Source organism: Dermacentor silvarum, chromosome 1 (genome assembly GCF_013339745.2).
Source record: "Dermacentor silvarum isolate Dsil-2018 chromosome 1, BIME_Dsil_1.4, whole genome shotgun sequence".
Taxonomy (NCBI): domain Eukaryota; kingdom Metazoa; phylum Arthropoda; class Arachnida; order Ixodida; family Ixodidae; genus Dermacentor; species Dermacentor silvarum.
Window position 1 is genome coordinate 51491576 of NC_051154.1, and position 18725 is coordinate 51510300.

The 18725-nt window shown below is 40.9% G+C and overlaps 1 protein-coding gene across 1 annotated transcript; it reads right to left on the reverse strand.

Annotated features, from left to right (window-relative positions):
* Window positions 1–4467: 4467 nt before the first annotated feature.
* Window positions 4468–18121, reverse strand: LOC119462896 (syntaxin-17). The gene is made up of 6 exons (XM_037724082.2): window positions 17725–18121; window positions 14119–14314; window positions 13850–14046; window positions 12996–13046; window positions 8787–9003; window positions 4468–4651 (listed from the first exon to the last, which is right to left on the reverse strand). Exons 1-6 carry the CDS (start codon window positions 17887–17889, stop codon window positions 4503–4505), a joined length of 975 nt encoding a protein of 324 aa, XP_037580010.1. The 5' UTR covers window positions 17890–18121; the 3' UTR covers window positions 4468–4502.
* Window positions 18122–18725: the final 604 nt, after the last annotated feature.

The following is an 18725-nucleotide window of genomic DNA, read 5'->3' on the forward strand; positions in this document are numbered from 1 at the left end:
TAAAATTGAACACAACATTGCAGAGACGAAGAAGGACCAGCCCTGTGTCCTTCCTCATCCCTGTTATTTTCTGCTTGTCTTTTATGTCGTTTCATACTTGTTAAAAAAAGAAATGTCGCTGTTTCTTGTTTTGTGGTCACCGTACAGTCGCAGAACACCTATAGATTTGTACAGTGCGCTCAACTTGATGCAGCGCCTTACATGTTCTACTTTGCGTAAACGAAGAAAAATAATTATGCACATACAGCCCACATTTTGTAATATATTTGAAGCAATGCTTTCGTGAAGCAGTTAAGTACTGCTCTAAAAACAGTTTACACACTTTGAGGTGTATCTTTGCCCCACAAAACGATAAACGTCATCTATCTAACTGCGTGTCTTTCCTTCAATATAGACATGGAGCAGCGCAACACAACAGGGGCCAAGAATAAGAAGACACATACACAGCAAACCAACTAACGCGGCAACGTGCCCTAGCAAGTGCCTTTCTGTCTTCATCAACATTCTTAGTAGTCTAAACATGTTGGTCTTCATAACGTTGCGCGCACGGTACTTCCAGGTCACGAATTTCGGCATGCGTGTTATCTGCATGAAATAGCATTGTTGACAGTAAATTAGCGATATTCTAGTATACTATAGTAGCGAGTGCAGAGTTTTCAAGAAAGGAAATGCAACCAAGACGGACGGCGATTATTCACTCTAAAAAACATTTGCACCCTTTGGAGCTTACCTTCTTCTTTCTGGGGTTTTATGTGCCAAAGCCAGTTCTGATTATGAAGCATGCCGTAGCGGAGGGCTCTGGATTAATTATGACCACCTGGGGTTCTGTAACGTGCACAACTCAAGCACACGGGCATTTTTGCATTTCGCCTCCATTGAAATGTGGTCCCCGCGGCCAGGATTCGATCCCGCGATCTCGTGCTCAGCACTGCAATGCCTCTTCCGGACTAGGAGGTCCGACCACAAAACGGCTATTAATTTTCACTAATAATAAATGTTTTATTCTCTCTCTGCAACGCCTTAGCTGACTGAGCCACCGCAGCCGGTTTGGAGCTTATCTTGTCCCCAAACAATAATCGTAAATCTGTTTGAGTGCGTTTCATTCAACGCTGAATGTGCTGAACGACATGCGCATTATCAGAGTGACATAGTATTCTTGGCAGTAAAGTAGCGAGCACAGTGTTTTCAAGAGAGGAAACGCAAGCGAGACAGATGTGGACAAGTTACACCTCAAAGGGGGTAAATTTTTTTTAGAGTTGGGGAACAAAGATACACTCCAAAAGATGTAAATTGTTTTTTGAGTGCACTCTGCTAAAAGTTTACACCCTTTGGGTCGTATCTTGTCCCCAAACAATAATCGTCGTCTGCCTTGCTTGCGTTTCCTTTCTTGAAAACTCGGCGCTTGCTACTTTCCTGCCCAGGATGCTGTGTTACGCTGATAACGCGCAAGCCTTTTGGGACTAGGAAGTACCGGGCTTGCAGCGTTAAAGAAAGGAAATGCGGAGACGACAGATGACGATTATTGTTTGGGGACAAGATATGACCCAAAGGGTGTAAACTTTTTTTAGAGTGTGCACTATAAAAACATTTACACCCTTTATTGGGGCTTATCTTTAGGGGTGTGCGAATATTGGAAACTTTCAGATAACGAATCGAATAGTGTCCTATTCGGTCTTCGAATCTAATAGCCACTATTGGTAAATGCAAATATTTTTTAAATACTTTTTGAATATTTCAAAACGTCAACTGCACCCAATTAAACATAAAATTGGAGCAAAAGTACAGTAAGTTTTCGCCCCCGGGGCCACAGTATAGACGTAAAACATGAGAACTGGCGTAGTGGCGCAGGCTACATCACTTAGGTAACCATACTTTACAGGCTATGCACAGGGTGTTTAAGCTAACTTAGGCCAAGTATGAAAAAAACATAGGCGCTACGCGTGTCGTATTGGCGCTGAGCCACATGGAGCACGTCATGATAATTTTTCTAATCTGCTAAGCTGGGGAATTAACACAGATTACTTAATTTTTTAAATATTAGCTCTAGCGAAAAGTCAATACAAAAGTTGTAGCACTTGTTCAGAAACATCGAATTATTTCATCTATGCTAAGGTAACTGCCCTGTTTAATTTTTTTCCAGCATTTCCTTGAAGTGCGCGAAATTGAAAAAAAAAAAAATGCCACGTGACTGCCGACTAATGCGCCGTGCTTTTAGCGCCCTCAAATGCAAGTTGAACGAATTAGCGAAGGCTGCTCCGCGCACAGAGGTCGATTGAACAGGCTGTCAGTGACCTGTTCATGGTTTTTATTTTTTTTTATTTCTGTCATTCATCACGCGCTTCCCCTCTCCATCGTGTTTCTTCATTGGTCCGAAAAGAAAATAAAAAATGCCTGCGCTGCGTCAAATACTGTCTTCGGTCCCGTATCGCATTCTCACATGACGGCTGCTTTTTCGTTGTGAAGAATTTTTTTCTCTAAACGGTATGCCCCTTTTGCCACTTGACATCCATCGCAGTCACCGACAGCCTGCCTCTGTGCGCGGAACTGCCTTTGCTAATTCGTTGAACTTACATTTGAGGGCACTAAAAGCGCGGCGCGTTTAAAGCCCCTATACCTTCGATATAGGGACATTAGGTGGTTAGCTGGCAGCCACGTGGTAATTTTTAAATTTCGCACACTTTAAAGAAATGCTGGGGAAAAAAAATTAAACAGTGCAGTTACTTTAGCATAGATGAAATAATCCGCTGTTTCTGAACAAGCGCTAAAACTTTTGTATTGAGAATTTCTTGCTAGAGTTATTATTTAAAAAGTTTATTATACAATCCTTGTTAATTACCAAGATTGGCTTGGAAAAAATATAATGACGTGTTCCATACCGCTCAGAACAATACTGCACTAATTCGACAAGCGTAGCGCCTATGTTTCTTTTTTTTTAATACTTGGCCCAAGTTAGCTGAAATACCCTGTATACAGGGCCGGTATTTTGTAGCGATGTCTTTAAAGTAATAATGCCTTTTCGCGCTTTGTCAGTGGTCAGAGCGACGGTCCGCTCACGATATCAACGTTGATAACGCGAGCGGACCGTCACTTTGACCACTGACAAAGCGCGAAAAGGCATTATTACTTTAAAGGCATCGCTACAAAATACCGGCCCAGCAATCATTTGCACTCTCTGAAGAGTCATGTGCGTGCAAACAAACTTGTTTGCTCGCAATGCTCCATTTGTGATTTTAATGAACAATGCTTCATAACATACTATCTAATGACAGAAACTCGTTATAAGAATTGCTAGGATTTGAACATCGTTATATAAGTTGTGATAACTGTTCATTATTCTTATAATTGTTCATTATGTTCATTATTCAAAAACTATTCGATTCGATTCACCTCTCGCACTATTCATGTTCGATTCGGTCTCAAAAATTACTGTTCACACACGCCTACTTATCTTGTACCCAAGCAATAATCGCCATCTATCTTGCGTGCCTTTCCTTTAACGCTGCGCTTCCGCGGTGCTTCCAGCTTACGAACGGCATGCGTGTTATAAAAAATGTTTACACCCTTTGGAAGCGTATCTTGTCTCCAAACAGTAATCATGCGCTCTTAAAAAAGTTTGCAGCCTTTGGGGATTATCTTGTCCGAGAACAATAATTGTCATCTGCTTTGCTTGCGTTTCCTTGAAAACTCTGCACTCACTACTCTCTTGTCAAGAATGCCATGTCATGGCAATAACGTGCATGCCGTTCGTGACCTGGATGTACCGAGCGCGCAGCGTTAAAGAAAGGAAAGGCATATAAGATAGATGACGATTATTGTTTTGGGGCAAGATAAGCCCCAAAGGATGGAATCTTTTTTTTTCAAGAGTGCAACGGCAACTGCCGATTACACTGTTAGTTGATAGGCCCATTTTTTATCACACCATCACTGGGATCAGCATTTTACTACTGCACTTTCCATCCACAAGTAAATGTAAATAACACCTCCAGGACTGGCCCACCTTACTCGGCAAGAAACCAACCGAGCAAACGTGCCAAAGCTCGGGAAAGAAGGCATAGAAAGCTTTGCTTTATAAAGGGAGTACGTGTTTGAAGGCGTATATTTGTTGCACTGAGGATATTTAGGTACGCTTTGTTGTTTCAGTGTGTAATTCCTTAGAGAACAGAGCTGGCAACTGACACATCTGTAGTTGTACAAATAGGGCTACATATAAGGCAATTTGTTATATGAATGCTGCCCCATGTGTGAGCTATTCGTCTCGCACACAATCGTCAAAGTGCAGGTGGGTTCAACCAGAAATTAAGCTTCACTTTAAAAATGCAATCCGCTGCAGTCAGAAACAACCATAGAGTATGTGCAAGTACGAATGGAATGTTCTCCGTTCTGATGGCCTTCTGCATGCAGAGTGCATGCGGCCGTGGCTGTACTCGTCTTAAATGTACACACTTGAGGTGACATTATTGCACTACATAATGGTGAAACAATTTTATTTGTAAGGTTCCCTGTTACAAAATAACAGGTTTGGCAAATGAGGTCAAGGTGGCTTCAGTGTCTCGTGAATGCCGTTTGGATATTTCGTGCAACTCCATGTCTTGCAGTATTGGCATTTTGTCTTGATCTGCCCTGCGCTGAAGAGCTTTACCGCCAGTGTAACCTGCAAAAGCAACAGGATGCTTGAAGTGCTGAAAGTTGATACGTCCATCAGCAGACCATTGTTATGTCAATAAAATTTAGATTTTACAGCCACATGCCTTCACGCAGAGTGTGAAATGTACAGTGCAATTGGGACAATGCTTCCAAAGAGAAATGCAGGTTAAATTAATACTACAGATTGCAAGGTCACACTACAGGGATACTGATAACAATATTGGTTGCACCACCATGCAGCAATGACCATCCAGTGAACATTACTCCAGACGCTTCCAAGGTTTTCCAGCTTGAACAACAAAAGGCAAACTGTGGTCATGCTGGTAAAAGTGGAGGTACGTGGCAATAACAGATAGGGGCAGAGACTATGTTGTGCCATTGGTATAGATAATGGCACAAATCTGCTGAATACCGGAAGGCGTAGTGAGGTGGCAGCATCCTTACAGCTGATAAGCGACACCACAGCCCTGAAAAGCGAAGAACCATGCCGCCACATGCTGCCTATCAATGGTTTTATACACTACATTTTTCCACGCTTGCTTCTGTATATGCTCTCTGTGTCATAAAGCGATGGTGATAGTGGCTTGATAAAGACATTTGCCCCACGGTGAGTCGGAAACAATCGCATCACTCATGGGTGTTTGCTAGGGCATGACAGTTGCGTTTAGCATAGGGTGTCTCAATATTCTCCCTTTGGAGAGTGCATCCAGGCACTCTAGTCTGGCATTTCAGCATGTTTTCTGAGCAATACCAACTAGAATTCACTACTACGCAGAAATGAGCAGGATCAGCTTTTTGCCAGTCTACCTTGAGCCATTTTAAAATGTATGCCACTGTGGTAAACACAATCAAGAGGAAATAAAATATTTCAATTTTTCCAAAGGAATTTCGAATGCAGGAGAATAGCGTGCATTATTGAACAAATGCCTTGAACAAATGCCTTTTGTGGAATACGTACACACTTTATTACAATGACTTACCTTCAAATGCACCACACAAGCAGCAGCAGCAAACTTGAAACAACAAAGATTGACAGGCAATACATTGTTTTTAGTTCACCATGACTTTTTAAGAGTCTTCGTTGTTGTGGAATTCACCTTCTTCAGGAACATGTCTGAATAAACTGTGTAAGATGCACAGCGTACTAGATCATGAAGTTTATGGTTGAGGCTGATGCTATCCCTGGAGCGTGGATCTGTTGCAACGTTATATTTTTAATGTTACAATTGTAACGTGGCATTTTTAAATCTTCACATGCTTTTTTAAAAGTTTGGATTGCCTAGGTTGCTTTAAATGCTGTTATCGGTCATATCTCGACATCCTCCACAACTTTTCCATTGACGCCTTATCGATTTGGTTAGTTACAGTTTAGTCAGTTACATAAAATTAAATAATTATGATTAAATCAAATGTAACCAATTAAACATAAATAATTATTGCTGGAAGATAAAGAATATACTCATGGCTAGCATGAACAATGCCCATCAACATACAGTGAGCACCATTTGTGTAAAGCTGTTATTATTTAATTGTTGACAACATTGAGTTGGGACAGCAGCTTTAAGTCCACTGCAGGGCAAATGCATCTCTCATAGATATCCAGCTTACTAAACATGCTAAATACACATCATGATATGTGTGGTCTTGACTACCTATCAGCTGTTATCAGTGATACACAACATCAGTGATACACAACTATCTCATTTAGTGCAAATCTAGTGGTAGTAAGCTTAAACTCAAATTGCCATGAATCTTCCTGGTTCCGTGCCTGAGAAAAAGCTGGTATAATGGACAAAGCAAGTAGCACTTTTGTTGCCTCTGCTGAGCCACAGATTTATTTATTTATTTATTTATTTACAGTACCTTACAGGCCTTCAGGAAGGCATTGGGTAAGGGGGGATGTACATAGTCATATAAGCATTAAAAAGGCATTAGTAAAACGAGAGAAATATCCAAACGTAAATATATCAGAAATATTATAACACAAAAATAAACAGAAATAGCCAAAAAAACACACGAAGCAAAATGTCATATTACTGTGATCACATCACATGGCATTAACGCCACTAAGTGCATGTCTACATAATCCAAATGATCAATGAAATGTTTAATAAGCACGCAGAAGAATTCAGGCGAGACAAGAAAGCAAAAATGTGCTGTACGGCTGAATCAACAAAAAAAATTGTTCGAATAGAAGATCCGAAATACACTGTTTTGAGTGGGAGGCAATGTCGTCTGGGAGAGCGTTCCATAAACGTATTGCCCAAGGCAAAGCTGAAAAACTGAATGCGTATGTAGTGCCATAAAATCGGGTGTAACTAAAGGTATTATGCAGCCGTTGTGATGTTGAGGATGCTTTTTTCAGGTTTGGTAATGACAGACCAGCTGCGTGAATGAATCTATGAAACAATAATAGCAGAGCAATGTCACGACGCGTAGATAGTGATTGCAAAGAGAGGTCGAGTTTTATTTTGGTTACACTTGACAGATTGCTGTCAACATTCTGTGGTGCTAAAGGGAAAGCTACGGTGCCAGAACTTCTGCATCAGTACCAGGTAATCAGCCCATGAAGTGCTCACGAAATATATGCTAGGGTAAACGCAACAGATGACATGGATATGATCCATCGTAGGAAGGGATATTCTACGATGGATCATATCCATGTCATCAATCAGGTAATCGAGAAATCTGCGGAGTACAATCAACCTCTCTATATGGCTTTCATAGATTATGAAAAGGCATTTGATTCAGTAGAGATACCAGCAGTCATAGAGACATTGCGTAATCAAGCAGTACAAGAGGCATACGTGAATATCTTAGCAAATATCTACAAGGATTCCACAGCTATCTTGGTTCTCCACAAGAAAAGTAGAAAGTTACCTTTCAAGAAAGGGGTCAGGCAAGGAGACACAATCTGTCCAATGCTATTCACTGCATGCTTAGAAGTATTCAAGCTCTTAGACTGGGAAGGCTTAGGAGTGAGGATCAACGGCGAATATCTCGGCAACCTTCGGTTTGCAGATGGCATTTTCCTATTCAGCAACAATGGAGATGAATTGCAGCAAATGATTGAGGAACTTAATCGAGAAAGTGTAAGAACTGGGTTGAAGATGAATATGCAGAAGACAAAGATAATGTTCAATTGCCTGGCAAGGGAACAAGAATTCAGGATCGCCAGTCAGCCTCTAGAGTCTGTAAAGGAGTACGTTTATCTAGGTCAATTACTCACAGGGGACCCTGATCACGAGAAAGAAATTCATAGAAGAATAAAATTGGGTTGGAGTGCATACGGCCGGCATTGCCAAATCCTGACTGGGAGCTTACCACTGTTGTTGAAAAGAAAAGTGTACAATCATTGCATTCTACCGGTGTTAACATATGGGGCAGAAACTTGGAGGTTAACAAAGAAACTCGAGAACAAGTTAAGGACCGCACAAAGAGCAATGGAACGAAAAATCTTAGGACTAACGTTAAGAGACAGGAAGAGAGCGGTGTGGATCAGAGAACAAACGGGGTTAGCCGATATTCTAGTTGACATTAAGCGGAAGAAATGAAGCTGGGCAGGACATGTAATGCGTAGGATGGATAACCGATGGACCATTAGGGTTACAGAATGGATACCAAGAGAAGGTAAGCACAGTCGAGGTCAGCAGAAAACCAGATGGGGTGATGAAGTTAGGAAATTTGCAGGCACAAGTTGGAATACACTAGCGCAAGACAGGGGTAATTGGAGATCGCAGGGAGAGGCCTTCGTCCTGCAGTGGACATAAAATATAGGCTGATGATGATGATGAAACATAGCAGTAGGCTTGTTACATAACAGGCAAAGATAAGTAGAGAGAACATATTTTCTTTGTGTCCATCTAAGCAGTACGGACAGGTTCACTGGAGGAACACTTTCTTCTGCATGATGGAGTAGCCCACAGAGTCGCCACACCACCACTAAACTCTGCTCCAGCCCCTGTACAGCAGCCACTCAGACTAGCAAAGTCAATGCCCTTGCTGCTTATCACAGTTCTCTAATGCACAACTTTAGCACACCAACAAAGCAGTGGAAACGAGCTACACTGGATAAACTCGCAGATTTTTCTCTGTAACAAAGCAGGCCAATTACAAGGCGAAAGCGACAGAAAGATGGTTACCTAGCAATCCAGCACCAAGTGCACATCCCAGGGCCATTTTGGTGCCCAACACCAAACCAACGGGACCCCCCACGGTCAGGCCCACTAAGGCTCCCGTTACTGGCAGCAGAAGCCTGCGCAGTTTAGCTGCATGCGCCAGGTGTGTTACGCCATGTGCTACTTGCTCATCAGCATGCGTCACATTGTCCTCTATGGTCTCGACTTTTTCTCGCTGGGCCTGCACAATACAAACACAATTCACTGATGAATGGATAGCTCCTCATGTGGCCACAAACCAAGAAAAGCATGCCAGCTGAAGCAATGATCACACTTACTTTTTTATATATTTTAAAAGGAACACATAAGCCAAGAGGGACAGGGTCAAACTGCATAATGAATTAAAAGTTAATTAGAATGGAAATTGGCCACTTCAAATATTAAGCTGTTGTCTTTTTGAGATTTGCTACAACAGGCGCTTCGTGTTACCAGGTGCCAAACTGGTAACAGGAAGTCGGAAGGCACGCCGTTTCAATGGGCATGCCTCTTCTAAAAAATTGAAGATGTAGTGTGCGTTCAGTTGCCATAATATGGTGCCACCAACAAAATTTAAAAATTGGCCCCTAAAATTTGCACTATACATGCTAGATGTCTTAAAGGCAAAGAAATTCCACTATACTGATGTGATCAATATTATGACTGATTCTACAATATGGCAAAAGTTATCCAGAATACAATGATAGCCAATAAGAATACAAGGTGAAGTCAACAAAATCCAAAGAAAAGGCAACAGGGCCCAACACAAGGCACCTCACTACATATGGAAAGTTAAAAAAAAAAAAAAAAAAAAGGAGGGCTGTGATAGATTTGTTCAACCTTGCACAACCACAATCCAAATTCTGGCAAAGCAGAGTTTGGGGCAAAGAGGCCGTGACATCCAGTGTGAGAATTTTCTTGACAGAGGTGTTTCCAGTTCCAGTAGAATCTTCTTGCAGCCCTTGTGAACACTCCTGACCACCTTCACACACAGGCCAAACCAGAGCTGTTATGTCAGCGCCAGCGGTGTTGAGCGTATGACAACTTACTCTCAATGCTCTCAAATAACAGCCCTCAACTTATAAGGTACTTTCAATGGTTGATCCAAAACATAGAAGGCCACCTGCATATGTGTGCAAAGTTCCAAGCAGAAATGTTGAGCTGTTTACTTACATCAACAACTATAAAATTCAATTTACTACCTCAGGAATCGTTCTAAAGGGATACTGAAACAAAAATTTGTTTTTCTTTATTAGATAGTGGCAGATTTTGCAATGGTGGTAGGGCACCTCAAATGCTCTGACACATTTTAAATCATTAATTATGTCTTGTAATGTTATCAGTTCAATATGCACGCTAAGTGCAGCGTGGTTTCGTGGTGTAGAGTGCATTCTATACATCACCAAAATCAGAAATAGTGATAATATGGTATCACAAACTGCTAACCTGTCAATCAGGCAGCCTGGTGCAGTGGTCACAAGCCACACATTGACTGTGTTGCCAAAACCTGGGTGCATGCCACATCGGCCATTCTTTTCTCTTTCACTCAGTGCTTCTCCGATTTCGACGTGGGATTAGCCTGGTCCTTTGCTGTTGCTTCTCTTGGACTGCAGAACGCCTTTCTCATCTTCTCTCACCCATAATGTGCTCAGTTTTCAGCGAGATGACCGCTGTATCAGGCTGACTGACTAGGCACATCAGTGATATCACACGACAACCACTTTTGATTTTCGTGATGCATGAAGGAATCCTGCTCAACATTCCCAAATTCATGCTACACTTGCTTTGCATTTTAAACCGGTCTCATTAAAAGATGACACAAATAACAATTTGCTGTGTGTTAGACAAAGTGAGACAAAGTGAGGCATCACATTATGATTACGAGAAAAGAAAAGTGACAATAACTTTGTGCCAGCACTCCATTAAAGGCTCCGACAGAAATTTGAAAACTTGCCATGATGCCTCCACCATGCCTACAATTTTGTAGTTCTGCAGCACGTTGCTGCTAGCACACACTTAATTCTTATGACGTTTAATTTTGATACACCCAGTAGTTTGGAAACGTTCTCGTCCCCTGGCAAGTACAAAGAAACCCAATTGGCGCAAATATGCCATTTTCCCATGGCACCCCAATATGCCTACAACTGAACATCCTCCATGCCACAAGTCACAAATTATTCCTGCTAAGTTTCATCTTAGTATGCCTGATAATTCTGAAATGACCCACTGTTGAATACCCCATAGTGTTCCAAAGTGCCATTAACAAATATTTGGTAATTTCCAACAATAACCTAATTTTCCCATACAAGTCCACACAAGACCCTTGATATGTCCAATGTCCTCTCTAAACTTCATAGTGCTAGCTCCTATAGTTCTTTCAATTAACTTTCCATAAAATTTGGAGCAAAAGTTTGCAACATGTGTTTTGTAGCAGATATTATGTAGCGAATATTCTCTACCACATGTAATTGCACCCATAGCTTCACTGTTAATAGTATAAATAATAAAAAAAGTACACAGATCCCACACACTGTGAAAATCGATATTATGCGAAGCATTTTGCAGGTAGCTGGTTATCCAGCATCGTTAAGGGTTCTGCAAAGCATTACGGAATGGACCAACAGGTTCATGTAAGGCGAGCAGTTGAGCGTGTGCGACGACAGCAGCAAGGCAATGACAATAGTATGATGTTAATGGCGATGGCATGCCCACTGATTTATTGTATTCTGGTGAAGAAACGTTACAACCTGTTCCATTATGACCTGGGCTGTTCTCGAAGGCAGTACAATATGGTAAAAACTGGCACACACTCACTTTTATAATCAACTTGTTGCTATGGGATATGACGCATGCTAAGAACAGTGGCAACGTTAATTATTCATGCCTTCCATTTCTACACCCGTGGCGTGCGCACGTGCATGTGCTCTCGCTTTTTAAAGAAAATTATTGCCATGTGAGGTGCCACACGTGACAATCATCTCAAAGGTCTAATTAATGTCGGCATGAGAGGAGTATGTATCTGTGGCCTAATGGGTAGAGTAATTGAGTGGGGGAACCCTGGTTTGATACCACTACTAGACACATTTTTAAAAATTTATTTAAGAGGCCTGAAATGAGGCTAGACAGAAACCTACCTGCCTACCACAAAGTTTTTGGTATGAGGCAAAAAATGTGTCATATTAAAACTGCACTTGCAGTTAGGAAAAGGGGGATACAGGTAAGTTGCAGTTTATTGTGAGCAGCCCTGAGAGATGTGCATCATGAACACATTGATTTTGGAAGCAATTGTAGACACTGCTGTACTGGCACAACTACTTGTGAAATGTGAGTAGCCAGTGTACTTGTATTCTTGCAGAATGGAAGTTTATTTATTTCTTCTTTAAAGAAATAAATTCTTGAAGAAAGGAATATAAAACAGTAAGCAGCAGCACATTTAAAGACAGAGCGTGAAGTGGCACGACTCATGCAGTAGAGGCTCTGTGCTGCGCCATAAAGCAACTGGAACCCGAAGGAGCCCAACAAAGCAGAGGTGAGGTGATAGAATGTGAATGCTTGCAATATAAGAGAATGTTTGCAAAAAAAGTGGCCTGTCTGGCACAAATTCCCACCGTGTTGGGAATGTATGCTTATGCCACCAGCGGTAATGTCATTGAAGCAGCGGAATGATAGGCCATGAAAACAACAGATAGCGCAGTACTTTGAAGCTAAAGAAGTGGTGCAGGCAGATGAGGAGAGAAACAAGGCAGCAGAAGCAGCAAGCAAGGCACACACAGAAAGGACGTTTAGTGCATGTGAATGCATGAATGATATGCATGTGCAAAAGGAGGATATATATTGAGTGTAGAGGGTGATTCAGTGAATTCATTCTTATGCCTGATTCTGGACACAACAGCTGGACTTTTTATGAAGTGCCATATTTTTATGCATCTTTTAGAGGCAGTGGTTCCCGAGGAAGCAACAAAGGATGTGTGGCACTGCTTCTCTCCTCTTTTAAAGGGGCGCTGAAGCAATGGGCCATTATTTCAGAGCAGAAATAATATATACTTGTATGGCTAAATCGGAGCACGAACAACTGGGATACAGGCTAAGGCACGAGAAGAGGCAGACGAACCTTAGCCTGTGTCCCAGTTGTTCGCGCTCCCCGAATTAGCCATGCTTCCATACCAACTCTCCCATTTTTCGCTTTTGTATACTTACATAAACGAGGTTGCTGAAGCTGCTCACCAAGTCATGAAGATCATGTAAATCCTGCAATAACAACCAGAAAAATATGGTGGTATAATTACTCCCAAAAGTATGAACCAAATGTGACCGCTAAGTTTATCGATCTAGTAGATAAGAGTTACAAAACACATCCTGGTAAGACTATAGCTCCACATCTGTTATTCTCATCTTACTACCTGCTTTTTTACTATTCTTAAAGTTTTTCATTCAAACAATTCTTACAAATTGCCTGTAGTAGGGCAATTCTGCCTTTTCAGCTGGATTACTTCGAGTTGACATTACTTATATGAAAAACAATAATGTGGGATTACAAAAGTTGCAGATTTCCTTACTGTAATAATCATGTTGCTGCACTTTAAGAACATTAATAGAGTTGAATGGCATGCGCAAATAATGTTGCACATGCTTCATAAAGGTAACGCATAAACAATGTTTTTTTATTGTTCAACATTACAGGAAGCTCACAAAGAATGAAAACAGGCCACATCATGTCCCCTAGGCAGAAGCACCTCATAAATTGCTGAAAAACTGATAAATTTATTGCAGCTAATAAAAAAAAAAAAAGAGGTAAAGCTGAAAACTTTTTTGGATAAACGCTAAAAAAGATATGCCTAGTTTTGAAAAATAAAAACTGAAAATGCTGGACCTAAGGTAAAAGGAACAATGCACACTTGCTTTCTCACACCTTTTCACTATGCCTTCAAGCTTTCAAAACTCAAGAGCACTTCAGTGAAACTTTTTTTTTAACACTGCCTAAATGTTCAATTCTCTCAGTGTAACTTGTCATAAGCACCAACCATTTTTTTTTTAATGTGGTATGACATTACCCTCTTTAGTGAATTCCATGACTTAGAAGCAGCTGTGTTGTCAGGAATATGCTGAATGTAAATTTTCTGCTGTTCTATTGAAACACTGTCTGGTGAGGGCATGTCAACTCTGGGTATAGTGGCAGGTATGACTTCAAGCGAGGACGTTTCAGGCCTTGCAAAAAGGTCAACCGCAGGCCCAGAAGGCAGGCATACTTCTGGAACGATAAAAAGTAAAGCAAGTTAAAAAATATGTCAAAATAAAAAGTGCCCTACAACTATTAATTTACCTGTAAAAGAGCGCACCTGCTCAAGTGTTGCCTTTGAAGCTGGTCGCACCAAGCGTTCAAACTGTAGCAGGTCATTTGGGTCTACCTGGTTACTTAGTGTTTCCAGCTCATACAGCACAGCCTTAAGCTGCTGAACAGTAAGACATGCTTTAACTTGTTCATCATGTAGTTTGTCCCACTGTTTCAGTTTCTGGCACTGAAAGGGAAGGAAATATAAACACTTACTAAGTTATTGTTCTGCAGCCCAAAAATGTTTTCAGAACAAAGAACTTACAAAAATCTCAATTTCCTTCCAGCCTAAGCTTAGCACCCAGAATTCGGCACAACTGGCACCATTATTTGTATAATGCATATCTCTATTTCTGGTTGCACGCTTAGGCTGCACATAAATGAAGCTTTTTTGGCGACTTGCGCAATTCAAGAACTTCCGTGGGAAACGATACCTGTGTTCAAAATTATTGTTTTGGTACATAAATTCGTGCTGTGCTGTCCTTTGAGTGCCGGGTGTTTAAGCCATTGCTGCCCACTGTGTGCCAGAAATTTAGTGCATCAAATTCAGTTTCTAAGTAACACATTACCAGGCTTTACACTCAAATGGTATTTATTGTTCAGTATCTTGCTGAACATTTTACAATATTTCGTGATCTGAGTAATTAAACAAAAATGAATAATTATGCTAATTAATGATTTCACCACTGTGTCACTATCAATTTCACATGAACACTCCTTTAGTCAATATCAGGGTCCACCGAACCAGACTCCATGAGAAGCTGTTGGATATTTCTACATCATTCAAAAACTGCGTAGGCATTTTACACTGGTATTCCACGTCAGAACCCCCCTATCCATGCAATTTTAGTTTAACCAACTTCTGTGTAAATAGTACGACCAGTACAAAGGGGTATCATGTTTGTAAATAACCTTGGGAAAGGCAGAGAATGAGCAGAGATTGTGACACAGGTTTACTCAAGCACAGCAAGGGATGTGCACAGGCATTCAAAGGAGTTGACTCAGACAGGGCACCTAAAAGGTTAAAAATATTTTTTTAGACAAGTAGTGGCAGTATCTGCTGCAATGGGGGGGTCTTCTGATCCACTGAAGAATGCTTGAGAGACAGACAATCAATGCTGCACTGTATTGTGAGTAATTCAGCAAGCGGAGGAAGCCATTGAACAGAAGTGCCCAAACTGGCACTAAGGTCTCATTCTTCAACATGACAATGCACATATTCACAGTGCAAAAATGTGCATATTAGCCATAGAGGTGTTGAACTGACAGTTATTTTACGCCCATCCAGCCTATTAAACGTTTCTTCTTTGGACTACCAGCTGTCTTGCTCTCTGTGAAATGCACGCTGAGGAAGAGCCTTCAAGAATGGAAGAGTTTCAGAATTACATTGATAACTTTTTTAGCAAAATCTGAATTTTCACTTACAGCAACGTTATTAAAGGCTTCCCCAAACATTGGGTATGTATCATGAACAGGCATGAAATGTAATTGAATGATCCTGTAGTTATATTTCTGATGAATAAAATTTTTCTGTCATAGAGAAAAATGGACATATGCACTATACCAATACTAAATGAAATCTGAAATTGCAAACAACTGTATTGCTTAGTCTGGTACCATGTTTTCATGATGTGCTTTGCAAGACTTCAGATGGGATGCTCCTCTGAAAGCTATTTTCCTCTCGCCAATTATGAACAGAGTTCTTTATTGTGCATGAAGATGTCAGTACACAAGCATTTTTGAATTCTGCCATTATAATATGGCTGCAATGGCAAAGAATTGACCCCACAGACATTTTTTTAAATTAGTACAGTTAGTGCTATAAAAGTCGAGGCTACAATAGAGCTTCATTTCCTCTAAAACTGCCATCCACTACATGCAGGTTCCTATACTTGAAAAGCAAGCAGCAAGGTATTGACTTTTCTTGTTACAGTTTATTCATTAGCTAATATTTTGATATAATAACTGCTTATATCACTGAGTGTAAGTTGATGGGCTAGTTCGTTCGACATACTAAGCCAGCACCGCAGGCAACACGAGGACACAAGAACATGAAAAACAGACACCCCGAGTGCTGAACTAACAACCGAGTTTTATTGCTGATGAACCAACATTTATACGTACAAACAATGTTTCCTGAGCAAAGGAAAAGAACATCCTCAGAAAAAGAACATAGAAGAGATATGTCATGGCATTTCTGGACAATCATTGTTAATCACAGTGTGTGGTCAGATTTGTTTTGTAGAACTGTGCAGGAAATGAAGTTCTGTATCCAATAGCGCAAGGGGTGCTGACACTAGGTGACACTTATACACTATTTAATTAATGAAGCGTGAAGGTAAGTAGCTAGATTGTGTTCATATGTTACAGCATAGTTTTTCCATATACTAATCTTCTGCAACAACTTTCGTGGGAAAGCTTATTTTGCTTCTAAATTACATCAAGATGTAGGTAACTGGCTATAATCTGAGCTCTTAAAACGTTTAAATATCCCGAGTAGAATTAGACCCTCCTTGCAAGAAATTTTATTTAGCTTTATAATAATAATAATAATAATAATAATAATAATAATAATAATAATAATAATAATAATAATAATAATAATAATTTATTGCACAAATGAATACAGAGTACAAGAAACGGGCCTGTCAAAGCCACCAGCGGCTTGAGAGACTTGGCCCGGCAAAACCAGCGAACGAGCGTGGAATATTTACTTTAGCATCGACATATAACAAGATAGTGCAGGAGGGCTAACAGCTAGGAAGCTTAACACGAACAAGGTGCAAATCATGAAACAAGAATCAACAATCGACACCAAGAAGATGCACATTTTTTGCCAGGACACTGCAAATACATACTTATCTTGCACATACTGCAGTCTGGGCGCAAGGTTTTGCAACGAGTTTGCACTGTAAAGCAACTTGGTTGGGGTTTAACGTCCCAAGTAGGCTACGAGATTCACAGTAGATGAGGGCTGCGGATTTATTTGAAATTGTATTACAAAACTGACGGACGCAAATTTTTCTACATCTGACTGGGTACGACTACGCTTTGCGGGTGCAAGAAACATTTTGCAGTTTCTTATGCAAATTACTCCATTGATGGGCTATACTTATCACTCCATCCTCCAGTTCACAGCTCGCTTGAGACGTAAAAAGGTAGCTACATGTAAGTGCAGAATGAACGCGCATTGCAAGTTTTCGCAATCGTGTTAATTTTCGACCTGAATCCTCCCTTGAAATAGATTAAAATGTGCCAGTCATGGGAACGACATTGCCAATGCGCAATTCGTAACCGTGTCATATTAACTAGAAATCCAGAATATTACACAATGCATGCTTTATTGCATTATAAGGTTACAAGATGGTTTAATCGCCAACTGCTTCCTACATATTGGAAATACTAAAGACATTAGTACTTTTACTCAATTTAAACAAACGTGGAAGTTTGAGGTGCAAGTACACCAACATCATTACTCCACCTCGCGTATTTCTGCAATCATTTCATAGCTCTCATAATTTACGTTAACCTGCAACCTGGTTCAATCCTCAGATCGCTGAATATAAACGCATTATATTTTAGTGCACATTAACTAACCTTTTCGATGATACTTCGCTGCTTGGAAAGAATGTCGAGGTGGTGCGGAATCGCTACTTTAGTGATTCGGTGGACTGCAAGCTTTACTCTCCGCAGTGGAAACTTGACACAAGGTTCCGTCGTACTTCCGTCACATGAGCCATCCCGTGGATTCGAATCTACCATTGTATTAAAACGTTCTCAGCAACCTGATTAAAGGTAGTTGTTGTCTTAGAACAGCGAGTTTGACAGTAGCCACAATGCGAATACAAATTCAATGAATGTCCTGAGTAACTATTTCCTTATATCCAGAAACATGAGAAAACTGCGCCGAATCATGTTGATCGGGCCAAACAAGGCGATTACTCGAAAATACACGGAGCAAGGACAGGAAGGCTTCTGACAACAGCGACAGGAAAATAGCTGGACGTGCATATTGGAGAACGTTCCACCGCACTTTCTGCAAGCTTCGTGAGATGGCGCCACCATGCTACTAAGATTAATAAGCGATCGTGCCGGTGGGTCAGCGGGAGATTTTCAAACCTGACAAGTTACACGTTACAACCTGAAGTTGAGAGAGAATGTTAAACGGAGGAATAAAACAATTATTGACCCTTTTCGCGGCGATCCCGTGGGCGCTGCCATGTTTGATCACGTGGTGACGCGTCCATTGCTTGCCTCAACTCCCTTCGTTGCCTTCTTGTTTACAATGGAAGTGTATGACGCCGGCGCGGCTTAGAAAACCTCTGTTTTCGGAGATATATGGTAGACAGTGACTAGGTGGACGACACGAAGCTTTAATCACCTCTTCAGAGAACATGCAAAAGCACTTTCGGAGCTGATTAAGCTATGTCCAATTGGCGCAAGCAGCGTATATGGTGCTTGTTCTAAAAGCGGGGCTAAATGTGTATTCCAAGCTATCCAAACATTCCGCTCATGAATTCAGTCGGGATTACTGTTTTTTCTCCGTTCTTTATTTGGCAAATAATTTGATGCAGCGGCTTGTCACGTTTCTTACTCAG

Excerpts from the sequence above, each read along its gene's own strand:
- LOC119462896 (XM_037724082.2), bottom strand. The coding sequence starts at position 17,889 with ATGGTAGATTCGAATCCACGGGATGGCTCATGTGACGGAAGTACGACG. Across the intron at positions 14,315-17,724 it reads AGCGAAGTATCATCGAAAAG|TGCCAGAAACTGAAACAGTG; the intron begins GTTAGTTAATGT and ends CTTCCCTTTCAG. Across the intron at positions 14,047-14,118 it reads GCAGGTGCGCTCTTTTACAG|AAGTATGCCTGCCTTCTGGG; the intron begins GTAAATTAATAG and ends TTATCGTTCCAG.